Source organism: Drosophila hydei, unplaced genomic scaffold (genome assembly GCF_003285905.1).
Source record: "Drosophila hydei strain 15085-1641.00,03,60 unplaced genomic scaffold, DhydRS2 tig00000149-arrow-pilon, whole genome shotgun sequence".
Taxonomy (NCBI): domain Eukaryota; kingdom Metazoa; phylum Arthropoda; class Insecta; order Diptera; family Drosophilidae; genus Drosophila; species Drosophila hydei.
Window position 1 is genome coordinate 1,976,366 of NW_022045678.1, and position 27,407 is coordinate 2,003,772.

General features: G+C 35.3%; 5 protein-coding genes across 9 annotated transcripts in view; 2 read left to right on the plus strand and 3 right to left on the minus strand.

Annotated features, from left to right (window-relative positions):
* Nucleotides 1-16,521, minus strand: part of LOC111602253 (nuclear hormone receptor FTZ-F1 beta) — a 29,735-nt gene extending 13,214 nt beyond the window's left edge. Inside the window, exon 1 of the mRNA XM_023319245.2 lies at nucleotides 16,342-16,521. The gene's annotated coding sequence lies outside the window, so the exon portion shown is untranslated. The remainder of the gene's footprint in view (nucleotides 1-16,341) is intronic.
* A 1,820-nt stretch (nucleotides 16,522-18,341) lies between these two features.
* On the plus strand, nucleotides 18,342-23,675 carry LOC111602209 (ectonucleoside triphosphate diphosphohydrolase 5). 3 transcript variants are annotated; one of them, XM_023319182.2, is made up of 4 exons: nucleotides 18,342-18,570; nucleotides 21,736-21,886; nucleotides 22,013-23,142; nucleotides 23,200-23,665. In XM_023319182.2, exons 1-4 carry the CDS (start codon nucleotides 18,541-18,543, stop codon nucleotides 23,290-23,292), a joined length of 1,404 nt encoding a protein of 467 aa, XP_023174950.1. In that variant the 5' UTR covers nucleotides 18,342-18,540; the 3' UTR covers nucleotides 23,293-23,665. The 3 variants fall into 3 exon arrangements, with proteins under 3 accessions (XP_023174950.1, XP_023174949.1, XP_023174952.1); XM_023319184.2 differs by lacking the exon at nucleotides 18,342-18,570 and adding an exon at nucleotides 21,417-21,656 and having other exon boundaries at nucleotides 23,200-23,667; XM_023319181.2 differs by having other exon boundaries at nucleotides 21,736-23,142; nucleotides 23,200-23,675.
* Nucleotides 23,676-23,979: 304 nt separating this feature from the next.
* LOC111602229 (geranylgeranyl transferase type-2 subunit beta) lies at nucleotides 23,980-25,442 on the minus strand. Its single transcript, XM_023319210.2, has 2 exons — nucleotides 24,698-25,442; nucleotides 23,980-24,635 (listed from the first exon to the last, which is right to left on the minus strand). The coding sequence occupies exons 1-2, from the start codon at nucleotides 25,293-25,295 to the stop codon at nucleotides 24,208-24,210; spliced, it is 1,026 nt and encodes a 341-aa protein (XP_023174978.1). The 5' UTR covers nucleotides 25,296-25,442; the 3' UTR covers nucleotides 23,980-24,207.
* Nucleotides 25,443-25,786: 344 nt separating this feature from the next.
* Nucleotides 25,787-26,485, minus strand: LOC111602232 (N-alpha-acetyltransferase 38-B, NatC auxiliary subunit). Of its 3 annotated transcripts, none has more exons than XM_023319215.2 (2): nucleotides 26,404-26,465; nucleotides 25,787-26,339 (listed from the first exon to the last, which is right to left on the minus strand). In XM_023319215.2, the coding sequence occupies exon 2, from the start codon at nucleotides 26,291-26,293 to the stop codon at nucleotides 25,967-25,969; it is 327 nt and encodes a 108-aa protein (XP_023174983.1). In that variant the 5' UTR covers nucleotides 26,294-26,339; nucleotides 26,404-26,465; the 3' UTR covers nucleotides 25,787-25,966. The 3 variants fall into 3 exon arrangements, with proteins under 3 accessions (XP_023174983.1, XP_023174981.2, XP_023174982.1); XM_023319213.2 differs by having other exon boundaries at nucleotides 25,788-26,336; nucleotides 26,404-26,485; XM_023319214.2 differs by having other exon boundaries at nucleotides 25,788-26,336; nucleotides 26,399-26,459.
* Nucleotides 26,486-26,496: 11 nt separating this feature from the next.
* On the plus strand, nucleotides 26,497-27,400 carry LOC111602231 (peroxiredoxin-6). Its single transcript, XM_023319212.2, has 3 exons — nucleotides 26,497-26,866; nucleotides 26,919-27,111; nucleotides 27,173-27,400. The coding sequence occupies exons 1-3, from the start codon at nucleotides 26,593-26,595 to the stop codon at nucleotides 27,378-27,380; spliced, it is 675 nt and encodes a 224-aa protein (XP_023174980.1). The 5' UTR covers nucleotides 26,497-26,592; the 3' UTR covers nucleotides 27,381-27,400.
* Nucleotides 27,401-27,407: the final 7 nt, after the last annotated feature.

Genomic DNA, 27,407 nt, shown 5'->3' on the forward strand with positions numbered 1-27,407 from the left:
CGTTTGCATTTTTATGACTCGCCAAAGACTTTCGAGTATGTGGCACTCCCTATAGCCCCTGCTCGCCCCTTCAACGGCTCCAACGCCTCAAACAGCGCCCCAACGCACTGTGAAACCTGTGCACAGTTTTTTTTAGCAACAATTCTGTCTGTGCTTTATGTCATTGTTATTGGCCTGGCACAGCCTTATCGTGTGCTGGCTCTGTCTGCCGTACCACCGCCTGCAACCCTTTGCCTTCTCCTTGCCACGCTTCGCATTGCTATCAATATCAACAAAAGATAAGCAGCCAAGGCACAGCCGCAGACGGACACATCACAGTCCCCAGTCCCCATATCTGTATCAGCACAAATACATAGCCAGCTAGCTGCTCCTATACTCTACGCGCAGCTACTTTCATAGTGTCATGCTATAGGCAAGGCTAGACGAACATGAATTGAATGATCATAAATATATTGTAAGGCTTAGAGGAGCAGAAATTCATAACAAGGTTTTATCTGGTATTTAATATAAATATATATTGATTTGGCATCATTAGCTAAGTTGTTATAGTCATCCATGTCTAGCTTACTAGGCAAACTAATAATAATAATAATACTAAAGTAATCTTAGCAAGCATTCAGATAGCTGCAAGCTGGATATATAACTGATATATGACACTTCGGATTACTATGTTATATAGCATTGAGAACAAACGTTTAAAGATCTTCTCTAAAAATACGTGTTTCCTTTAAAACATTTTGAATCTTTTGAAATGCAATTCTTACATAAGTGTAACATATAATGAATATTTGCTATGTCATATTAAATAAATAATACTTTATTAAACAAACTCATGTTCTTACATTGCTCACCTTCATATAGCTTTTAACTTTGAAACAAGCTCAGCTTTCATAACTTTCCCGATAACTATGACTTCTTTGAGAAAAAACAGGCATATCAAGCACTTTTCCTTCTGTTAGTGTATTTCATATTCGTCGTATCACATTTAATTTTCTTGTTTATTATTGGTTTCCAGTTGCTGTTGCTGCTGCAGCTACTGTTGCCCAGCTGTTGTTCTTATTGTTGTTGACAGTCATTGCCTCAAGGTCGTACGAATGTTCTTTATAAATATATACGTGTATAAATGTATATATAAGAAATAAGTTAAAAAATAAATAAAAATAATGTACAAATAAATACGAAAAGTTATCTGCGAACTGTCGAAGATAACATGCCCTTACAGACATTTCGCAGACTTGTTTATACTTCCCAACTAATTAAATTAGGTAAAATATGTTAGGTAATTATAAATTTTCATAAATTATAAAAAAATATAGATTTTATAGAAAATACTTTCAATATATATACTACACTCCTCAATGAACAGGAACTTTATAAAAGTTCTTTAATATTTACTAGCAGAAGAAACCCAACTTCAAGTCAGCAATTTTCTACATATCGACATATCCTCTATAAACTTTCAGATAAGAAATAGATGACTCTTAAAGAAAATATAGCCCCTTCGTAAATATAGAGATATTGCATAAAAAGTGCCTATGCAGCTGCCCCTTCAATCTGTCCTACTCCCCACTTTAGCACTCTTTCAATAATATTCTCTTCTTTTTACCCCCATAAATCATTTGGCTCTTTGACGTATTGTCGTGATTTCTGTTGATATTTGCGACTCTTTGTTTGCTGCGCTTTGTGAAAGTTGTTTCGATTTCAGTTTATTTGCGACTCAAGTCTAAAGCGCTTTAATGAAACTAATTATTTTTATTGAAAACGGCTCACAATATACACATGTGTATATAGAACTAATATTATCGATATTTCTATGCATATATCTTGTAAACGTGTTGGGATATTATATCATTATTAGATGTTTAGCTTGCATTGATTTTGTTTTATGGAAAATGTAGTATTGAAACTGAATTATTATTTAATATTTGACGAATATTAGTTAGGAATAAGAAATATATAGTAGAGTGATAATAATAATATTAAAAATAATAATAATAAAATAATAAAATAATAATAAAAATTATAGTAATTAATATCATGTTAATGTCTTTAATGAAAATGGGTAAAACTAGCTGCATTTTCACAGTAAATGTTAGAGTGAAGACACTAGTAGAGTAGACGCAAGGAACGCGGATTCTTAACTGAAAGGCAACTCAAGAAAGGGAAGGTCTTTTAGACGGGAAGTATCTGAAACATTTTACAATTTTAATTCGAATGGACATATAAATGGTGTGGATATTGAAAAAGAAGATGCTCTTCTTTCAAAGCAAATACTTTCATTTGGTTTTCTTCGCGTAAGAAATTGCATTTCTCGATAAGAAAATAGTTTCATAATATTCCCCGGAAAATAATTATAAAAGTAACATTTACTCCAGCACTTATAGTACTGCTATGCTTCTAAACATCATGCAACTCTCTAAGCCATTGCAGTTCATGCGTTAAGCATATTTGACGAGTCAAAGTATTTGCTTTAATTGTTTAACTTCTTCTTCTTGTTCGCTTGTTTTTTGGCAACTTTTGTGTTTGCTTCAATGACACAACGTTCCAGTTTATCGATTACACAATAATGCGCAACAACCTGCCAAAAAGTTTCACTAACTAACTGCCCAACTGGCTGGCTAACAGTTGCAGTTGCAGTAGTTGTTGTTGTTGTTGCTGCAGTTGCATCTATCTAAGTGGTACGAGTCTCAAGAATGCCAGCACGCACACGTTGCATTAAAATTGCACTTAAGCCAAATGCAAGCAAAAAAAAAATCAACAAAAAAATAAATAAAACCCTTGAATGATGCTCTGCTAGATGCTCTGTAATATTTATGAAAATGCACAAAGATGGCATTGAATTGTGTTTGTAAGATTTAAATTTTCTGAGTAAGAAATAATTTAAATATTTTTGTATCTATAGCCAAGCTTTATGCTGGTACAAAATATATAAAAATCAATAATATTGTTATATTATATGATAAATACAAATTTGTACGAAAAAGCTAAGTTAATTTTGGCAGCACATCATACCCAGTTGCTATTGCGTACAGGGTACATTATAAAACAAGAAACTCAGCTGCCGAACGGCCTGCAAGACCAGAACGCGATCGCCAACAACCTTGTCCCAAAACAACTTGCCAGTAATTCGTTTTTCCTTTTTATATCGCTTACGAACATGAATATATATATATATATATATATATATATATATATATATATATATATATATGTATATAGTTTGCACGTACGAACGTTGCCAACTTGACTTGACTTGATATTAATTAAACGCACGCAAAGAGCCAGCGGCAACTGCTGCAGCAGCGGCAGCAGCAACTGCCAATTGCCCACCCAACGTTGAGGAAACGAGTTCCAAGAGAACAAGAAAAAACCATAGCTTAGAAGAGAAGTCAACGGCTTGTGGCTGCAGCTGTGGAGGCAGTGCGTCGATAAAGGTGGGCGGACCGACTAGGGGCCCACTGCTGCCCAACTACATACTGAACTTTAGCCTTTAACATAAACTAATTCTAATGTGTCTCGAACTAACTTTAATAAAATAAAGTTTAAATAGTATAATGTATTTATAGTGCACATAATAATAAAACTAATTACAAAGTAAATATTAGTTTGTAACTTTGAATAAATATGCAACTTTTTTTATCAAAACTAGTTTATAATTAACATAATATAAAAAGTTTTTCTAACTGGATTTTTTTATATAAGTAGAACGAAGGCGTATATTTTATTTTATGAGTATTGCATTTAAAATCTTTTTTTTTTTTAATATATATTCCACATTTTTAATATATTATTTATATTTTATATAATTTTAGAATATTATATCTCGATATTACAATTAATTTATATATCTTTTAAATATATTAATATATTCCACTATAAAATATAAGTTTTAAAATATATTTTATACTTTTTAACCATTTTTATTTTATTTTATTTTATTTTTAAATAATTATATATTCAATATAATTTTATTTTCAAAATAAAAAATTCAATTTTTGAATTCTAAATATTAGTTTTACACTTTATAAACATCACTTTTAATATTTTACTTTATTATAGTTTATTATAGATTAGTTAAATAGCTAAAAAAAATGTTATGTATAATACGTCTACAATGTCTGATGCTGATGGATTGTAAGGTTTATAAAGTGCTAAGGACCAATTACAATGTGCAAATTTATTCAGTAGCTGTACCCGCGTGAATAGTTAATTATTTTATCTATTGGTATGTACTGTTTATTTGCTTTGTCTATATTTACAACTATTTTATTGCACTCGTAACCACTGTGCGCTGTCGAGCTCGTTGCATGCGCTGCTGTTTTGCATGCGCCGCTGAGCAGCAGGCCAGTTGCAGTTGGAAGCGTATCGCTTAATGACTTTGTTCAAGGGGCCTTGCTGCGTGGCAAATGCAACACTGACTGACTGTCACTTTGGCCAACAGACCACAGTCACTCAGTCAGTCAGTCAGTCAATCAGTTAGCCAAGTTGCCTGCAGCTCGTCATGGGAAAGCCAATGGAGACGACGTGCTCATATGCCAAAGCCAGAGCCAGAGCCAGAACCATTTGCTATTTGCCATTTGCTGCCACTTGGCCCGTAGCTCCGTTTTGGCCCTCTTTTTTTATGACAATAATATAAATGTTTAGTATTTTTATTTTATTAGTATAAATTATTTTTAGTACACAAATTTGTTTAGTTATTGTTCTGACCGGCACTATCATCAAGTTGATTGTGAGGAGAAAATTTCGATGGAATACAACTACTAAACAATTTTATTAGATAAATAATGGATTTGAGCAACTGTTTTAGTATCAAATATTATAATGATCAATAGATCAGATATGCAAACACATCAGTATTTTGTATTCTCTTAAAAAAATCAATTTACATACATACATGTACACATACATATGCACACATCTAATTCAATTGTATATTTATAACACTTCAGCTTTAAAACGTGAAATCTAATCCAAACACTTTCTTAAAATAAATGCACGCACCTTTACACATTCTGTCGTATGTAAGCACACACACTCCCACAGACACGCATGTATACATGCATGTGTGAGTGCACGCAGACATTTAAAATAAACCCCACATCAATGTCATTGCTCCATTTGCCTTGGCCCTGTGCCCAACGCAATTTGTTTGTCCGTACGGCCGTACGTCCACTCTCTGTGCTCGTCCTTTGTTCCGTTTTAATAGTTTCTCCAGTCAAAAAGTCCACTGCAGCCGTCTGCAGTGTCACCAGCTGCACGCGCGCACCTCCAAATAATGCGCTCTCTGCGTTCGCTCTCTTTCTCTCTCGCTCTCTTTATTTCTCTGTTATTCTAACTCTCTATTTGACGCGTTGTCTGCCGTTTTGTCTTTAGCGAATGCATTTCAGTGTTTCGCTCGCTCAACTTTCAGCTGCCCATTTTTACGTATGCTTGGTGTGTGTGTGTGTTTTTTCTACATTTCTCATTTTTTTGTTTCGCTTTACCACGCCATTTTTCGGGGCAAGGTCATCAACGAGACAAAGTCAATGCCCGCCAATGACCTCTTCTTCTGGCCAGTCTTCGTTGCTCTGCCGGTGCTGCTGTTGCTGCTGCTGCTGCGCTGCTTCTTTCTTCGCCGTGCTTCGCCGCTCTGCCGCCTCATTTACAACTTGTTCTTGGCATTGGCTGCGGCCATCGAAGGGGCAGGCATGATGACGTGTTACTTTTATTCTTGTGTTCTTTGCTCTGCTCTCGCATTTCTTTTCTTTTTCCTGCTTTGGCTTGTGTTTCCTCTTCGTTGCCGTCGTCGGCGTCGTCATCGTCGTCGTCGTCGTCGTCGTCGTCTGTCGTCTGTCGCTTTGTTTGGCTTTTTATGTCTTGGCAACAAGTCGTCGCAGTCGCTGTCGCTGTCGTATCGCAGTCTACGTCGTCGTCACCGTCGCTGCTTCGACTTGTGCTGACAATGTTTGAACGTATTTGGCCTTTCTTTTGTCTGGCTCTGTATGTGCTGTGTTTCTGTTTTATGTTTTATGTTTAGCTCTTTGTGTCTTCTGTTTGCTGTTCGAGTTCGATGTTAGTTACCTTTGTCTCTGTGTGTGTTAGTGTGAGTATGTGTGCTTCTGCAAATGTGTCCAATGATCTTCTTCGCGCGCTGCTTTTATTGCCTTTTGTTTTGTTGTTATTGTTGCAAGTTCTTCGCCCTCCCGGCGGGCATTTAGCTGCCTCGCGGCGCTGTCAATGTATCTGTGTGCTTTTTTTATAAATTGTTGCCTGTCAGTGTTGTCAATGTTATTGCCAATGGGCCCTCTGCTGTGCTTGACAACTCTCTTAGCCTTACAGGTTACAAACACATACAGACACAGAGATAGCTTTATTACTTGCTGTTCTATAGATTGAATTGTCATACAATTTAGACTTCTATTAAATCTCATAAATCCTTACAAAAAATTGAGCATAATTGCTTTTCAATCGCTTTATCAATTAAGTCTTTGTTTCCTGGCTTTCTAACACGTCTTTTGATTACCTTTATGCAATCCTTTAGCTTTGTTCATATTTGTTGACTGTTTATAATTTATAATATAATATAATAATAATAATTTAATGTATTTTAATTCTTTAATAAAAAATCAATAATTTATTTATATTAAATAATTAATGCAATATAAAAACCTTCAACATTCAAATGCATCACTTTCTCATTTAGCAAAATTTCCAGATATTATTTACATTAGTCCGACATAAATTTATATTTATGCCCTTTCATATTACTGTAATTATATTTTATACTCATAGCTGATAACCTTCCCGACCCTATGTTAACAAGATCGACGACTCAAGTCCTGCCGTCATCAGCCTCATCCATACAGCTCATTAAGGAGCTTAGTTATATGTATATGCTGGAAGTTCAGTTTCAAGTCGTAACTCTTGGCATCTTAACATGTATGCATGTGTGCACATAGGCATGTACATACATATGTAAACATCAAAACAAACCGCTTTAAGACCCGCCTGTCCCATTCGTTCAGATTTCTCAATGTGCTGAGCCACCTCTTAAAGCGCTGAATAAGACATAAATCCTTGAAATTATGTTCGACCCGCTCCTTAAGTTCCGTCGCGCTGTGTCTGAATCTCTGTCTGGCTGTCTGTAGTTCTGTCTCACAATACGCGCGTTGCCACACTTTTGCACAAATCGGATATACATATATACATATATATATATATAGATATATATATATTTATTTATTTATTTTTGTTGTTCCCTCATTCGTTTTGTTGCGTCGCAAACTTGATTTGTTTTGATTAAAGCAGCCCAAAATGCGTTTGCTTTACGCTTGACTATGTGTAAAGGTAAATATATATATATACATATATATATATATATACACTTTTGTATTCTTCTTGATTTCGATTTTTTTAGCCGCCTTTTGTCGATGCGAACGTGTTGTTGTAGTGCCCACGTTTTGAAGGACATTCGCTTAATTTAGGACCTGAGAAAACATATATATTAACAGGCGTCGCTTATTATGAACACGGCGAAACGTTTTTTAATTTTTTAAGTGGATCCCTGAGGCTGTTTCAACTTGTCGAATAAATGTACTACATAATATATGTATATTAACTGCTCTTCGTTTCACTCTCGATTTTTTTGGCATATGTTCTTACAACATTGTATAATAAATACATTTTTACTTCAAGATTTCATTGTTTTGCAGTCAGAATATATTTTTTTAACAATATAAAAAAATATTTTATACTCCAATATAAAATAATTTTTATTAACATATATTTTTGGTAAGTAGTTTACCAAAACAATTAAAATTGTTTATAATATTTAAAGCTTCCATTTAATTTATAATTATTTCTATATTTACTGGAATATGGGAATACCTTAGCCAATTCTGGGAAATATTTATAGATTAACGAAAATTAGGTAAAAAACAAACATTATATATAAATATACATTTTTACAACTAATACTAATATTATTAAATAATAATAAAAAAAGTATTTAGCTAATCGACTGATGTTCCATGAAATTAACTACAAGCTAAATATTTTATAAGGCTTTAGCTACTTTTATTGATAAAAGTTCAAACAGTGTTTTATATTATATATATATAACAATTTGTAAGCGTACATATATCTAATATTTTCATAGTTATTTTTAAAATGTATTAATCATAATATTTATTATTTATTAAAAGATCTTTCTATTTTTTACTAGTTGGTATTATTTGGATTTATTTCAGAATTATTCTTATTATCTTCTTTGTCCAAATTATCATATATAAAAAACTTGTATTCCAACTTGGCCAACTATCAAGCCGAGCCCAAAAGGAGAGCTATTTTTTAACTTTGACTGACTGCAATTTCCGATGACATGCCCTTTTCTATATTCACAGACTCTAGACTTCAAGACCTCTGGAACTATGCATGGCTCTAGCTTGGGTATTCTTTGCCAAATTTTTGAATCAACTCTTAAGAAGAAAGAATCTTTAAATTGCTTTAAAGAACGAACATAAACTACTCGATTCTACAGTCTTTCATATGTACATTTGCACAAGTCCACATCATCCCACAAGTAGTTATTAAACAAACTACACAATTCCCGTTCTGCATCATTCGACTAAACAAACTAATTAAATATCACTTGAAATTTCATGCTGCTCGTGACTTGTGGCTCTCTAGTATACTGATTTTTGATTGATAATCCAAATTTTTTCTTCATGTCTTTCGCATTGCTTTGCAAATATTGGCAAGCTACATTGACCTTCATTAGCCCTATGTCGACATGTACATAAATAAAAGATAAATGGAGAGAGTAATAATAATTATAATAATTGACCTACTTCAACTCTTGCTTTGGACCTATAAAATACAATAATAATAGATAAGGTATATGAAAAATCTGATTATAAATTGTACGTGGGCAGAGAACGTCTATCAATTTGTCAATTTAATCAAGCGACAGGTTGACAATGCCGGTAACTGACTGAGTTTCTCTTTCTCTCTCTCTCTCTCTCTCTCTCTCTCTCTTTCTCAAACACACATAGTATAAAGCTTCCAAAAAGTATATGTACATAAATAAATTAGCACATTTCAAACAGGAAATACACACATGAAATAATCAAGCACAGAAGAACGTTGTGTATGAGTGTGTGTGTGCCTCTATAGAAAGCCAAGCAACGACCTTGAGGCGATTTTTTCAAGTATATATACGCAATTAAACATATATATAAAAACATATATAAGCTGATGAAAAATTTCGCCACGTTTTGGCCAAATGAGTTTGGCAAATGATTCATGACAGCAGTTCTATAGCTTTCTTTATATATGTGTATATATTGGTACATATATAATGTGAATGTATATATCTATATATATGTATTAGGGTCGATATATCTTCATGTACGAACAGTCGCGTGATAGGACGCTACGTACATTTTTGTATCTGCTAATTGGCTGTGAAAAAGGCTGCCAACGCAAAATGCCACCAAAAACAAAATTAATCGGCCAAATATTTGGCAGATAAGTCAACAAAAACCGCATTTGATAAACACCTGTTGTGGATTGGCTTATATAAGGTAAATATATAAGATACCTTGCCTCTCTTCTCAGTTAGACACAGGTAAATGAATAACCTAAGCCATAACAACAACAAAAACCATAAAAGATGAGCTGAGTTTATTTTATATATATTTGTAGAGAAGCATAAAATATTCATAAAAAATTAATATTTCTTATACACATCGAGCCATAAAGGCAATAAATATTTGTACAAAATATTTTCTAAATTATATGCAAAGTAAATAACTTAATGGCACTTCAAATATTTTCAATTAAATAAAAATAATATACATGCAAAATAATATAATAAGAAATTTATAAATATACTAATAAAATATTAAAATATTTTTTAGTATTGACGTGACATCTTATATAATCGTGCATTTCTCACTATTTATAATTTGTTTGTTTCATATTTTATTTGTTTGTTTTATATTTGCTTATTGTTTTTTGCCCCTACAAATAAATCCTGTTAGAAATTTATCACATTTTTATTGTTTTCATTGATGCAATTTAAATTAAATATTAATAATTGCATAAGAATATAGTAGCATATATTTATTTAGATTATAAAACATTTATAAATTTATTTTAATATATTTATACCACTATTGTAATGAATCCATCTATATACATATAAAATTGCATAAACACATATATTTTTGCAATTTGTCACTCGTTTACTTTAGATTAGATTAGATTCGATTAGATTTTTTTAGGTTTACTTTTCTTTTTGTTGCTATTCTTAATTTCTTCGGCTTTCTATTTATTTATAAATGTCAAGATTGTATTCAATATTCAACACTTATCATTTTCATTTTAATTTATTTTTGTCATTTTAATGTCTCGACTTTATTCAAATGTTATGCAATTTGGTTTTTTTTTTTATTATTTTTATCAAATATGCATTTGTTGTTCTAATTTGTTATTATATCCACCCTCGGCCGATAGTGCTTGAATAATTAAAGTGAATTGCTTTTGATTTGAGCTACTGGAAGTTTTCAGTGACTCTTGAGATTTGAGCAAACACTCGCACACACATAGACACACATAAATCAAAGGTAAGTGTTAGCGAGCATTTTTTGCTGGTCATGTATCTACTTCTAACTACTTATACTCTATACAGTTCCAGCTCCAGTTCCAACTCCAGCTCTAGTTCCAGCTGCAGCTTGTGCTGTAGTTAGGAGCTAAGCGCCAAAGCATCACGAGCCATGCGTCATGTGAAAAGTCACTCAAACTGAGACCGAAGAGAAACCTGAAACAGGAAGAAACCCGTTTCTGCTTCTATAACTGTGTGCATATGTGTGTGTGTGTTTTGGGAGGGAGTGGAACCAATCAAGCAAAGAGGACCAAAGCAAAATCCAAACAAACTGGAGCCCAAACGCTATACCACTCGCTGGCTCGGTTGCTCGCTTGCTCTTTGGCTCGCTGGCGGCAATTTTCGAGTGATTAGTCATCAGGCAAAGGTAAAGGTAAAGAGCCAGACACACGCAGAGACAGCACCAACTTAGAGAGAGAGAGAGAGAGGGGTCAGAGATCGTTCAATGTTTATTCAAATACAAAAAGAAGAGGAAACTTCAGCTGTGCTGAACGACTGACTCCCCACTTAGAATAGTTTCTAATAAAAAAGTTTTGTTTTTGTTTTTTTTTATGGACTCGCTCTCTTTTTTCGCTTCTTCAGACTTTCAAAGCTGGCCCCGTGGTCCAATCAATTTTTATCGTTTTGCTTTAATTTGATGAGATTTTTATCGATTTCTTGTTCTGCCAACAGCCGTCGTTCGCCGTGTGCCGTGCGCCGTCTGCCTCATCTTTTGTTTTGCATAAATTAAATGGCTAATGGCCATAAATTTTGTTCTTGTTGCTGTTGTTGTGGCTCTCTTTAAGCGTTGCTGCGATTTATTAGCTGACCTTCAGCGTTATAAATAAATAAACTTACAACAAAACTGAGAACAAAACGAAAAGCTTCAAGCAACAGCTCACTTTGACTTGTCGAAACTTTAATATATTTTCGAAGGAAGCTATTAAACAATGCCTTTAGATGAGCCCATTACCAAATTAAATGAGCTGTAGCTTTACTTTATTTAAGTCTTATGGTAGGGAAAAGTCTAAAAACTGATTAAGACTTTCTCTTTAAGAATAGAAAAATTCACTAGATTTTTTGTAATTTCAGATTTAGTCTTAAGCAATAAGTGGCATATATTCAGTATACATTTAATATATATTTAGTATATAATCGCTATATACCATATTTAGTATATATTCAATTTGATTTATGTTTTGATGTAATATAAAATTAATATATACTAAGGATATTCTACCTTATTCATAGAATATCTTTAGTGTAATATATACTAAATAAATACTTAATATATACTACAGATATTCTATATACTGATAGTATTTATTTAGTATATATTCCTTTTGTATTATTATTAGTACACAATTAATGTTATTACTTGGTATTTACTTTCAATTGAGTATATACTTATATAGTATACATTCAGTATGTTATATAGCATAATTTAAAAATATATATATTCAGAATATAGTTAGTACAAATCTTTCAAAATATTTTTAGTATATAATTGATTTACATTCTGTATATTTTCATTACAGATTTAGTTTCTGCACTATATATTCCGCATAAATTTAGTAGGCATAAATTTCCTTTTTAGTATTTATTTAATTCATGATTAATTCAAAGAATTCATATATATATATATATATATATATATATATATATATATAATTTTTGGCTTCAAGCCTATTTGTTGTCATGAGTTTTAGCTGTATTAATTTTTTTTTTATTAGATGAATATCTATCTCTTAGATGAATAATTAAATATAATAACCATTTAATAAATTTATTAATGTTAAATATAAGTATTTAATATTTTTATTTCATTTTTTTTACAGTGTATTCTTTTCATCTTTAGACAATTATGAAAATGATGGTGCTTACACATGTATGTTATGTATAAAATATTTAAGTAAAGTACAAAATATATATCGAATATATATATCGAATAAATATATATGACTCAAAGTACTAAAAGTACATATATTATATTTTTATTTTACCTTTTTCAGTTTCCATTTACTTCCTAAATGCAAGCCGCTTGGCTTATGCCCGAGTTCAAATGCAGTGCGAAACAATTGTTACACAACGCATCAACAGCAACATCTACAGCAACTGCAACAGCAGCGGCAGCAACAACTTTTGCTGTGCAACATGTTTCGCAGTTGCAGCAACGGCAGCTGCTTGCTTAACGGGCAACAGCAGAACGAACAGCAGTTGCTGCAGCGCACAAAAATTGGCCAAAACGATCATGTTTATATAGACACATAGGCCATAGAAACGGCGCCTTGTGGACCAACAGCAGCAGCAGCAACTGCGGCAGCAGCAACAGTTATGGCAATTGCCAAAGTTGCAGTTGCAAAAATCAAACAAAAAGCTACACAAAAAAAAAGAAGGCAACAAACAATAAAAAACAAAGCAATGTTGGCCAAAAAGTCAACAGCAGCAGCAGCAACTGTTGCAGCCAAATGGCAACAGCGGCAGCAGCAGCAGTTCAGCAACAATGTTGCCAGCCAACAACAACAAGTTTCTTTGACTTCGTCTGCTTCTTACCGTTTGAGGTTACAACAAGGTAAACCTGCTGCCATGTTATTGTATCTGCGCTTTGATCTCTCGCCTCAGAGACAATAGAACAAAGCGAAAACCTTGTTGTTGCTGGCAAGACAACAACAGCAACGGCAACAGCAACAGCAACAGCAACAGCAACGGCAACGGCAACAGCAACAGCTGAAGAATTATGGGAGGAGGTCAATGCTGCAATTGTTAACTGCTAATTAGCAGTCAGAGAGTGAAAGAGAGCGATAGACGCTGCCATGTAACAATCGATATGTGCCTGCGGATGTATCGAGAACCGGTTAACAGATGGTCGAAACCAAAAACAAAAGATGTTGCCGCTGTTGTTGTTGTTGCTCTTGTTGTCGTTGCTGTTGTAACAACAACAGGCAAATTAGACATTTGACATGGCATTCACTGACAAATTACAAACAACATAATGCACACCAGATTTTGTTTCTTTTTTTTTTTTGCCTTTTTAGAATACAAGAATCGAACACAATATGGACCCCACGCAACGCAGCCTCATTCTCTGAGAATGAATAAAATTCAATATTGATTGACAGCAGCTTTTAAAAATCGTAGCGTAGCAGCAGATAGCTAACAATAGCTTTGTTATCGTTAATCGTTATAATAGTCGATCAGATTTAGCCAATCAATAAATTAAACTGAACTGAGCTGAAATAATATTTGTTCAGTTATCGCTTAGAGCCGTAAATAGAAATCGAATGCTTCCGGCTATAACCGATAACATTCCTAGAAATGGCAATTATTAATGTAGTATCGATAGCTATTTTATCTCTAATTAACCATCTCCCAAGCCATTTAGCCTTTTGTAAACTGTAAACGTTAAAGAATTAAAAAAATTGAAACAAAATCAATTTTAAATATTTTCGATAATATGTAAACGATAACACTTAAATTTTAATTTTTGGCTTTCGTCAATAGTATTCACATAGTATAACAAATCGATAAAAATCATTATCGCCAACTTTAACTAGGCTGAAAAATTAGCTTCAAACCTAATTTAACCTTTTCCAAAACCTCTTAAGGTGCTACAAATTGAGTCGACTATCAATATCGATAACATAAAACGTGTTGAGCTCATTTAAAACTCTCATTGCAATTTCTCGTTAGCTTTTCTGCTTCAATTCATTCATTTCTTCCATCCTCTTGTTATGCTTCGAAATCTTATACAAATTGTTATCGATAATATAAAATACAATCATTTACAACTCCAACTGTATTCTTAATTTTAATGTTTTACTATTTGATATTAGTGTTTCATCAATATTAATAAACACTTATAACTTTTCGTATTGCTCAAGATTCCACAAATATTATGATCGATAACATTAAATTCCTTCAAATTAATTTTAAAATTCTCGCATCAGTTTGGTTTATTTTACGATTAACGCTTTTTCGTTCCCTCCACTTTTGTCGATAACATTAAACACTTCTTTCGTTATTGCGAACCTTTAACTCAATTGCTCATCTGCCAGCGCTCTCTTCGCGTGATCCTTCCACCTGGCTTCTGCTTAAGTTATGACAGCAAAAGCTGTAAATTAACATTTGAGGCCACGTTTAGCCACACTCAAAAAAAAGAGTTCAAGAACATAAACAAAGCATTGGACGTGTCCAATGAGGCAAGCAGCACCAAAATTAAAAAAAAAGCCAATCAGCTTACAAAACTTGCCGACAACCTTGGCTAAAAGAGTGCGATAGAGAGAGAGAAAGACGCAGTGAAAGACGGAGAGAGATGGAGCAGTTGAGCCTCCTCTTCTGCTGCTGCTGCAGCTGCTCCCGCTAGCTGATAAAAGCAAAGACCGCACATAAACCCAGTTACGAACAAGTAAGATTGTAAACGTTACAAGTGACTTGACTAAATAATACTCTGCACTTAATGTATTCGAGTGTCTCTTATTAGGAAATAACTTTTACTATATACTATATATAATTATGGCCATCAGTCAGCTGTTCACATTTTTTAAAAATTAAAAATAAAAATTGTTTTTCAATTAAATTTAAAATTTAAAATTTAAAACTTTTCCCATTTCCCATTTCTTATGAATTATCTACCTTTCGACAGCCGCTCTCTGTTTATAGGGTATACACATTATGAGTGAGAAGCGCAACTGCAGCAGGCGACCAATAAACACAATAACCGCAACTCCGGCGACGTAGTCAAAATAATAATGAGCCAACATTTAAAATGGTTTATGCGATGCCAACGTCATTATCATCAATGGCCAAGATCATTAACAACGTCATTATCACAGTTATGAGCATCATTATTACAATACACCTACGGCACAGGCCGAAAGTCTTTGATTTTTCTAGGTCAAGCCACACACAAGCACAGATGAAGAAGAGGAGGGAGCGGAAGAGGGAGAGAGGAAAAGCTGGAGAGGAAGAAATGGAAGCAGAGTTCAAAACGTGCCCGGGCCACATCGTTAAAAGCTTCTCTTAACTGCGCTGCGTCTTTCCTCTGCACAACTCTCTTCTCCTCTCCTCTTTCCTCTCTCCGCTCTCCTCTCTTCTCTTCTTGACAACTCGTGTGTTTTTGACGTTGGAAACAATTTCCGGTGGCCTCCGGGCCAACCGCTGCACAATTGCAGTTACCGCGGCCGCAGTCGTAGTCGTTGTCGTTGTCCCGATCCGATCCGAGCGACAGTCGCATGAGTCAGCTCCCAAGAAAGTAGTTCAAGTGACCAATGGCGCCGTTACATTTCGATGCTTCAACTGAAGTGGACCCCGGTCCGAATCGGATCGGATCGGATCGCTTCGACTCCAGCTCTGGCAAACGTTTCCCTCGCAATTGGGCGTTAATTAAATTGTTTTCATTCGCCTGCCCCGCTGAAGAGGCTTTTGTGGTTAATGCTCAAGTGGACGTAGACCAAGAGCCGTTATGTGAGATAAGTGGGCGGAAATATTGGTTAAGGGCCAGCAGCAAAAGTTTAAGATTAAAGCAAAGAGAGTCCAAAAATATGGATTTAAGTACATAAACATACACATATAGCTCAACAAGAGTCTAATAAGACAATGCAGTATACAGCATACTGTTTTTAAAAATAGTTGTAAGCGATAAGCTCGACTTATGCTATCGATAATTAATGTACTTTACTGCCCTTTTAAATTTTATTTATAAAACTTTTCGTACTTACCATTCAAAATTGTAAATTGTAATATTCCAATTGGGCGTGTATTCAGTCTAATAAGATTTGTTTTTGATATTCCCTAAAAAGTGTTGCCGTGTTGCAAAAAGTCAGAATTATGTTTCTCACTTAATTTTAAATTGTTTTTATATTAAAAATTGTTTACTAATTTCGTGTATATATTTTCATTTAATTTTAATTCATAATTTGTTTTTTTTTTCTATTTTTTAAAACTGTAATTAATTTTCTATGCACATTTTTTACATTTTCCTTTTGATGCAAATTTATCAGACATTTGTTGTTGTTATTGTTGTTGTAAAAATGGATGTATAAAATATATTTGCACGATAACGACAACGATATTATTATTGCACAATGAATGCCGCTTGTTGTTGTTTTTTATTTTATTTGATTCTTTTCACCTGTGAATTATTAACGGTAAATTAATTATTCAGTGTCGATGTGTATGTGTGTGCATGTCTGTGTGAGTGTGGGTTAACGAGCGACCGAGCACAGCAAATTGACAAAAAGTAAATAAACAAAATGCTGCAAAACGGCAACTGTTGAAGTTGCAACGCGGAAGCTGCAAGCACAAAACCAGATTTTATTTCTGCAACGCCATCCAATAAGAATCACACGTACGTGCGCTTTCTTTATAAGCGTACGTGTAGATGTGTCTCTATGTGTGTGTGGATGTGTGCCTGTGCATGCCTATGTGTGGGTTGTTCTTTTTTGCACTTGCTTGTTGGCTGCTTTCTTTGCTGCTGTTGCTCTGGGTTTCATTTTACACGGCAGCAGAGCGCCGCCTCGGCTACTGCCTCTGCCGACGTCGCTGCCTCCGCCACTGGCAAGCTACTCTTGCGTTGCGTTTTTCCTCACCTTTGCAGAGTTTATTGACATTTTCAGCATTTGCTTTTGTGCGCTGCTTTCTTCGAGTGAGCGTGCGCTCTCCCTATTTTAGTGTGTGCCTCTCTCTCTCTTTCTCTCTGTCATACATATACACAGGCACTTGTTTTTTTTTTCAGAGAATAACCTTCAATTTTATCTTATTGCGCTCTTGTCGTCGTTACACACACTCGCTCACACCCATACATAGTTAACGTACACACACGTACGCACGGCCCCACATTTGCAGCTTTGGATTTGTAGTTTTGTTATTTTACGCTGTATGAATTAACATTTGCCTTTTCGATCTGTTTCTTATGCAGCTTTAACTTAATTTATGTACTACTTATTTTAATGCGATTGGTTGCATTTTATAATTCCGCTACGCACACACTTGCACTCACACATACGCATAGTCATTCACACTCACACGGTCATACGAGTGACGGCTGATTCTGTTTAAAAAACACACAAAATATTATTTTTTAGCCGTTATGATTATATTTTAAATTTTACAATTTGTGTCATAGATATTTAAGAAAATTACTTTTATTTTTTTTGTGCTATTGCTATTTGCTTTGCACAGTATAACGAAATTCTCAAACACTTTTTTCCACAACGCTTGCGGCGTTACACAGGCACGCGCGCAACTTCTCCGATCGGCATTTGTTTTGGTACTAACCGCAGTGTGACCGGATCTAAGAAGCTAAAAAACAATACCCTACTTGAGAAAAGTAAAAGAAAACAAAAAATCAGTGTGACCAGACGTGAAAGAACCCTATAATGAATAATAAGACACAAAAATACCGAAATACACAAGTAACAACCATGTGATAACCGTTTCATTTGAGTACAATTTGTAAAAGCATGTTTGGATGTATTATTGAAATTAATTAATTAATAACTTTTGTCAAATACTCAAGAAATTAAAAATATTTTAATTTTAATCTATAAAAGTAAGTAAAAAATATATTAGATTTAAAGATTCAATTCATTAATGTGCAGCTTATCATGCACAACTACTCTTAACGCCCTTCTTGTGAGGGTGACCATTAATTTTTAAAACGTTGTTATACAACACAGATTGGTCATTGAAAATTGTATCAACAGCTGATTGGCTACCTTTAGTTTAATTTAGTACGCCATTTCATGCGCGACGTGGTGGTTGATGGTATAAATCGTTTGTAGTCTTAAGCATAAAAACAAAACACCCATTATCGTTCCAATGAGCGGTCACTGATTGCCAAAACTACATAAACGAATGTGTTAGTGAATAAAGTTGATAGAGTTTACACAAATTTAGTACAAATATATAAAAACACAATGGCAAACAACGATGTGCGAAAGAGAAAGGTAGGCAAAGGTTAAAGGGCATTGCTACATTTGTTTCAAATGCTAATTTCGGCGCGTTTGCACACATACATATGACTGATACGGAAATTAAAGCTAATATTGTGTATATATTGTGCCAAGTTTATTTACATACATAATTGATGTTCAATTCAAATTGTTGCTGTTGTGTGTGACCGGCGTGTATAAATGGGATAGATAGAGATGTGCAATAACTGATCTACATAGTTGATCTAAGTTTATAGAGTGGGCTAAAGTTTGATATGAGCAACAACTGACTTACATAGATGGCTTTAAATGATCTAAAATCCAGTAAATATAACAATGGACATGTGTAAACTAATCGGGTAAATGGAGATGAACAATAATAATGTTATCAATCAGTGTTGTATAACTATTTACATAGAACCGTTGCGTTTTACTCACAAATGTGTAACAGGTGGCTTTTATTATAATTTTTCACAAATGCATTGAGCAAATGAGCAGGTTATATGAATAAAAAGACTTATTAACACTCGAGCTAAGCCAAAAGTGTCATTGCAAAGTATTTGATGCTGCATTATAATAGTATAACAGTCACTGCTGTAATAGCATTCGCTGTATGAACAGTTGCCGAACACTTCTTATTCACAGTTAAAGAGTATAAAAGTTACTATTTTAACAGTAATTATTACAGTAAAACCCAGTAAAAGCTACGATGAATTGACCTGTTGTCAAGCAACTTTTGACTCAATTGCTGTAAAGCCATGACAAATATTGATTTATTTATATAAGAAATATTGATTATCTATATTTGTATATACTTAGTTAGAGAAACCAAACTAACCCACGCGCCCGGTCACACTTGCGTTTCGTTTGTTTCCGACATGTGGGAATCAAGGTTTTACAAATTGATCAGTTTTTCTCTCTCTCTACCGCTAGTTTGTTAAGTTTATGTGAGAATTCGAACTAGTTCGATGCAGTCAGTAAATTACTTTTAAGTGTAAAGAACATTTGGTGTGTGGGCTGAACACGTTGAAATAATAACGTTAACCCTTATGGGTGGACTATTTAAAAAATATATATGCATATGCATTTTATATGTTTAGTCTGATGCACAATTTATCTAAATAAAAAGATTACTTTAAATGAAGAAAATAATTTTTAGAAATATTTCAGTTGTATTTTTTCTATTTATTTTTGTGTTTAAATTATAGTTTGAGTTGGAACTTAACATAAATTCGAATTAACAATTTAACATTACCAAAAAATAAAAAAATTAGACATCTTTAGGTTTTTTTTTTTGAAAATAATTATATTTTTATTTTATGTTTCTTGAGCTTATATTTAAAAAATATTTCAAATATTTAAAAAGTTACACTTTTTATTTTAAAAAAATTTAATTTAAAAAAAAATAAAATTTGTAAAATTTAATTTTTGTAAGTTCCTTAAACCTGAAGTTTTAACCACTTGTCAAATTACTGAATCATCCGGAACTTTAAAACTGAAATGAGAAATTTAAACTAAAAAATATCAGAAGTAAATTACACAAAAAGCAAAACAAACTCAATTGCTTAGCAATTATTCATTGTAGTTAGATGCCACTGTATGCTGCTGTTATATTCATACCGCCTGGTGAAATACAAAACCCGGACTATTTTTATAATGCGAACTGATAGGCTAAGCACTCAAAGCATATTTAACCCACATAATGCATTGGCCAAGATAAGCGTTTCGAAATATGTTTGGCTAAAGGAAGAATTCTGTTTGGTCACGTCATAATTATCAATTGAATTTTAATTTCATTTAGTTATATTGTAATTACATCGATTAGAAGACGCGCGACCTTATCACACCTGGCGAAATTCCCAAAGGTTTCAATGAGGGACAATTAAGCGCTTTGTTAAAGCGTTGCCAAAGCAATTGACATGCAAATTGAGTATATAATATATGTATTTTATATATATAGCATATATACAATATGTGTACACATATATACCCTTATATAACTGCAATTGCCGTCTATAATAGTTGATAGATTCGTTGGCTCGTTTAGTGCTAATTTATTTGTTAAGTTTAAAACATTTGTTTAAATAGTTTAATGGGAATTTCGGTGAGTTCGTCTCTTCAGTGCTTGTCGTTTCAGAAATAATATTTAATCAAGCTAAGAGTCTGGAAAGTTAAACAAACGATATCTTATCTGTCAATACGATAACCTTCAAAGAGCACTAGGCAAAATTAAAATTTTGCATGACTATTCAGTTACTTAGCACAGTTGTAACTTCTATATAAGCAATATTACATATATATTATATAGAATCAGATAAGACTTGAATACAAATCTATGTATTATATAGAAGTTCAAAGCATTTACTATCAGCTGTGAGTGAATGAAAAAAATGCATTGTCATCATTATAAGTGAATGATGATATGAAGTCATTAACATACAGTCAGCATTCAATAAAGGGCACTATTATGACTTCTATAAATATGCAACAAATGTTGGTGAAAATCTCATAAATTTTGTTGTATAACAAAGATTTAGCAGACATTAGTAAAGTCAGCAAAGCTAATTCACGTATGGAGTATAACACTTCCGCTTTGTTTAACTACTCATGTATAATAAAGTTTGAAATCACGATTCTCATATAAAAAAGTATTCAAAAATACATTAAGTTATAAAATTATGCAATTTAATTTCAATTTTCAAATTGAATTATATAGAATATTCAAATACTTGCTCAAATACAAGCGTATAACAAATCATTAAAAACGTACAAAGTGAATGTGCTTAAAGTGTATAACACACTTCACAAAGCTTATTGGCGGCGTGCGCATGTAGCCCTGGCAATACAATTTATCGATAGCTTTATATTTGGCAGCCCTCACTGCCGATAAACACCAACAACATTGTCAAGTAACAGATAAGAAACCGAAACTGTCTGGCCAAAAGAATTGCATACGTTGTCGTCACAGCTAAAAAAAACAGAAAAGCAAAGAGTTTTAACAAAAGGTTAAACAACTGAGGAGCTGGCAACATGTGTTTTAAGGAAAATGTTGGTTATTTATAGACAGTACACGCATAGATATGAGATACGAATACAAGCTGGTATAGAAATTTACGGCAATATATTAATTTCTACATAATTCAAATATTAATTTGAGTATTTGCCATGTCTATTCCACAGCTGGCCAGCGATGATAAATTGTCGCAGCCAAACCGGCGCAAAGGCAGCTCCGGCAACGGAAGCGGAAATGGACGTGGCGGTGTGACCAGCGGTCTTAAAGTTTCATTTCTATGTTTGGTTGTCTCTGTTATCCTGCTGCTGTTTATCTTTGGTGTGTATCAATTGTATTATGCTAAAGCAACCAGTCCAAATGTATCGCAACTAACAAAATCCTCTGTTTTCCCCACCGTCTCCATTCACTATCGTTCACAAAAACAACAATCGCAATCTGGTTCAGGCATTGCCTCGGACAATGCGAGTCCATATCTGGCACGCCTCGCCTCAAAGCTGGGCTACAGCAAGGTCCAATACGCAGCCATCATAGATGCCGGCTCGACAGGCAGTCGCATTTTGGCATACAAATTCATTCGCAGCTTCATTGACAACAAACTGGTGCTGTATGAGGAACTGTTCAAGGAGCGCAAGCCGGGACTCAGCTCATTTGCTGATAATCCCGCCGAGGGTGCACACTCAATCAAGCTGCTTTTGGACGAAGCGCGTGCCTTTATACCCAAGGAGCATTGGTCGTCCACGCCGTTGGTTCTAAAGGCCACAGCTGGTTTGCGTTTGCTGCCCCAGAGCAAGGCTGAAAATCTGCTGAATTCCGTTCGTGATTTGTTTGCCAAGTCAGAGTTCAGTGTGGACATTGATGCTGTAGAGATAATGGATGGCACGGATGAGGGCATCTTCAGTTGGTTTACCGTCAATTTTCTGCTCGGCCGTCTATCCAAGACGAATCAGGCAGCTGCCCTAGACTTGGGCGGTGGCAGCACGCAGGTCACCTTCTCGCCCACAGATCCCGAACAGGTGCCCGTGTATGATAAGTACATGCACGAAGTGATTACCTCCAACAAGAAGATCAATGTGTTTACGCACAGCTATCTCGGCCTGGGTCTTATGGCAGCTCGTCATGCCGTTTTCACCAAGGGCTATAGCGCCGAGGACACATTTGTGGAGAGCGTCTGCGTTAATCCCATTATAGCCAATCGCACATGGACATATGGCAATGTCAAATATCAAGTCAGCGGCAAGGAGAACAGCAAACTCACCGCTGAACAGCCAGTGGTTGACTTTGAAGCCTGCCTGGAGCTAGTTAAGAGCAAGGTCATGCCTTTGGTCAAACCGAAGCCGTTTACACTCAAACAGCATGCCGTGGCAGCATTTAGCTACTACTTTGAGCGTGCCATCGAATCGGGACTGGTGGATCCCACAGCTGGCGGAGAAACGACCGTGGAGGCCTATCGCAAGAAGGCCCAAGAAATCTGTGCCATACCCAATGATGAGCAACCATTCATGTGCTTTGACCTGACCTTCATATCTGTGCTGTTACGTGAAGGATTCGGCCTAAATGATGGCAAGAAAGTTAAGGTAGATTGGAAATCGCTCAAAAATTCTATATGTACTTATATTTTCTTATTCTCTTAGCTCTACAAGAAGATCGATGGCCATGAAATCTCTTGGGCCTTGGGCTGTGCCTATAATGTCTTAACCAGCGATGAGAAATTCAATAATTCCTAGTTCTCTTCTTCACTTAGTCTGTAGATATATATATATCTATTATATATATATATATATAGCTGAAATTGTTTATGGAGTGCCTTAGACGTGCATCGAAGTATACTATACACACACACACTCACACACAGACATTTACTCAACTTATAGTCTATATAGTCTATATCTGCTAGCCAGTTAAAATATTTATGCGCTATGAATTCATTTCAATTGCCTTTAATTGAAAGCGCAAATTCATTTAGATATATATTGTGTAGAGGCCGCACTTGACTTTGTTTATAGTTTTCTTTTCTAATTCCGTTTTTTTGGTGTGATTGTCTTCATTTTGTATGTAAATTAACTACGCCACGATAACTCGTAACATCCTCCTAGGTTTTAGACTCAAATACATACCTTTATATGTACATACTTTAAATAAATATAAATCTGCATGCATATCTAATTTATGGAATTGTTTACATATTTAAATGAATTGGAAATTATGCCAGTTATATAACTAATTAGTTTATTTTTGCAATAAAGTAAATTTGTTAAATTGGAAACTGAATAAGTAGTTTTTTTAACAATTGAATTTTCAATACTTTTTCGCATTTCTCTTGCTGAACACTTCCAGGATTTCTATTCTCTTCGATCTTTATTTGCATACTATAATAAAAATAGTGTCTTTATTTACGTTTTACTCTATTATATTACAAATATAAAAAATGTTTTCATGGCTTGTTTATCAAAACATATATATAAATGCATAACAAGCAAAAATTGTTGAAGTAAAGTAGCTAACATAGAAATGAACTTTTGTTTTACATTGTTTAGACTCTACATGAATCGTTACTTTTTGGGCTCTTTAAGGTATCCGTTATATAAATTAATCATTTAACATTGGCTATAGCTTTTGTCTTAATATCGTTTTCCTGACTTTTATGCTTGATTCACCATTTGTGGCTGAATGCCCAGCCTATCGATAATATACTGCGGCATGCAGAGCGTCGGATTGATGACCTTTAAGCCGGAGTGGCCCAACAGGGAGAGGCCGCCGATCCCGAAGAGCGTGTGGAATATATCGGGCATATTGCCCGTGCGATCTGAGAAGCCGCCTGTCTCTGTATCCTGACACGAGAGTATAAACTGTTGCAGTTTCTCAGAGCTAATCCAATGCAAGCGTCCCATAATCGTAAGCGATGAGAGCACCCACCAGGAGTAGCAGACATCGGGCAGCTTTTCGGGGCGACCATTGAGTCCGCCCGAGGGCAGTTGTCGTTCGCAGAGCCACCAACCCAGCTTGTCTACATCCAGCAGATGCAGCCGCTGTGTGAGCGACAGAAAGCCTACGCAGCAATAGATGAGTCCTGCGAAGAATCGAAGATGATGAATAATGACCTTACTGATAATCATGGCAATTGTGACTCACCAGCATGTGACTCAGCGCCCGGCTTGGAGCCGAAACCACCATCCGTCTGATTGCAGCATGACATGACAAACTTGACCGCCTTCTCTACATCAATGGTCTGCTCCATTCGCTTGAGCAGAGTCAACGTGGCCACTGCACAGAAACTAAACCTGTTGTCCACCTCGCCCCATTTATCGCCAAAGAAGCTGCCATCAGGCTGCTGCAGACCGACTACAAAACGTACCACAGCATCACAATCGATTTCGTCCAGCGCATCGTAGGTGGCCAGCACCTGGATAGCAGACAGCGTGTACAGCATGTGTGGATCGTGTCCCTCGCAGGGGGCGAAGCCGCCGCTGGACGGGCACTGGCAGCGCTTCACGAACTCAATGATGGACTTGCGATCTAGACGATCCAACTGGCCCATTATATCCAGCGCTGTGACACCCCAAAAGATGCCGGACATACGCAGGAACTCGGTCATGCAGTATTCGTAGTCATCCTCCTGTTTGCCATGATTCTCAATGTATTTGACGTGTTTCCAAAATTGTAGTTTGCTTGTGTCATTACTTTCAGTGGCTCCGCCATTTGAAGGCTTAACGAAGGTCGTGAAATCCATCGCTGATTGTATTCAATTGAGTGTTGATTTTTAGCAATTAATTGCTCTACTGCTGTGTTGACATTATTAATGCCTTTCAACAATTTAGTTGTCTCTTTGCCAGCGGCGGAGTGAACGAAATGTACTAAAAAATCTCTAAACTAATAAAAATACTACAGCTGCAGCTGATTCTCAACTATGTTTGAAACCCATTTTTATTTCTGAAGAAAATCATGAATAGAAGTCTTTGGACAATACTTATCAATTATTAAGTGGGCTTAAAAATTTACACAATGTATTAATATTTATAAATAAATATATTTATAAGAGAATACATTTTTAGAGAAATAATTGGCAACGCAATGTTTTGCCATTCACCGTAACTAACAAACAAAACACAAGCAAATTCTACAGTGAATAAAAGAAGTATGTCAATTTACGATTAATAAATAACTGCATAGGTTTTTGTTAAAAATAATGCTCTTCCATATATAGAAAATTTTAATTTTTCTTTAAGTATACATCCTAGTTGGTTTTGGTTTTCTTCTTAAACCTATTTATCTACAACTTATGTATAGGTGTTTAACAAAGAAACTACAATGAAGATTTACTTTTTAGGTTCTCTGTAAATACATGTGTAGTATGTATGGGAGATATTACATGCTTATATTATATATACACGCACATATTGTTTACAGAATTGTCGAGGTACGGGGCTCGTCTATGTTTAGTGAGACGATATGCTTCTTGGCCACCATAACGTTTCCCAGCAGCCGAGGTTCTTGACCCTCCACCAAATACTCTGCGCACATGGACAGCACAATGTTAGCATCGCGATCCGTGCAGTTGAAGAAGCCAACCAGCACACGTCCATCGGTTATAACGATGCGCAGGACACGACCCAACCACTTCTGAAGCTTTCGCCGTCCTGGCGTTAAGTTTGCATCGAGCATTTGCGGTGAATTTGTTGTTATGCGAAAGGGCTCTGCGGTGGCTGGCGGTGGTGGCGGAGGCTGCATTTGTGTGCCGCTGATACTGAAGTCAGAAATGTCACTTCCAAGCCTTCTTTGTTATAAAAGTATATGTTTTTAATGTGAATTACTAAGTAAAAGTGTTCGTTTTACTTTACATGTTTGTAAGCGTTCCCCAAATAAACTCGACAGCTATTTATCGCTAGAGATGCAATCAGTGCTATCGATATTTTAATAGCGCTTGTATGATATCTTAAGTTGATAGGGTGCTATCGAAAGTTTGACAGCTGCATCTGCGTTTTTAATTAGTTTTTCCGTTCACTTTATTTGCTTGACTTATTTTCAAGATGTCGAACAAAGCACTTAATATTGGTGATCAGTTTCCCAATTTCGAGGCCCAGACAAATGTGGGAAGAATAGATTTCTATGACTGGATGGCCGATAGCTGGGCCATACTCTTCTCGCACCCGGCGGATTTTACTCCTGTTTGCACAACGGAGCTTGCACGAGTTGCCCAATTAATTCCGGAGTTTTTAAAGCGTGGCATTAAACCAATAGCTCTCTCATGTGACACAGCGGAGTCACATAACGCCTGGATCGAGGATATTAAGAGCTATGCCAGTAAGTTACGACAAAAGATGTTAATTAGTTGAATGTATAAACTTGCTTGCAGAGCTGGCGAGCTTTGATTATCCCATCATTGCTGATAATAAACGTGAATTGGCTCTTAAGCTGAATATGCTGGACAAAGATGAGTTGAGTGCAGAGGGCATACCGCTTACCTGTCGCGCTGTCTTTGTCATTGATGACAAGAAGAAGTTGCGTCTCTCCATCTTATATCCAGCGACAACAGGTCGCAATTTCGAGTGAGCTTCAATTTTTATTTTCAATTTAAGCTTTGATTGATTTATTTATTATGCATCGTAGTGAAATTCTGCGTGTTATCGACTCGCTGCAACTGACACAATCAAAGAGCGTGGCCACGCCCGCCGATTGGAAACAGGGCGGCCAGTGTATGGTGCTGCCTTCAGTGCAGGCTGTCGATGTTCCAAAGCTGTTTCCCAAGGGGATTGAGACAATCCAAGTGCCATCTGGCAAGAACTATTTACGCATTACGGCACAGCCGCAGATCTAGTGCATCCTTCCACAAAAGACGGCCGTA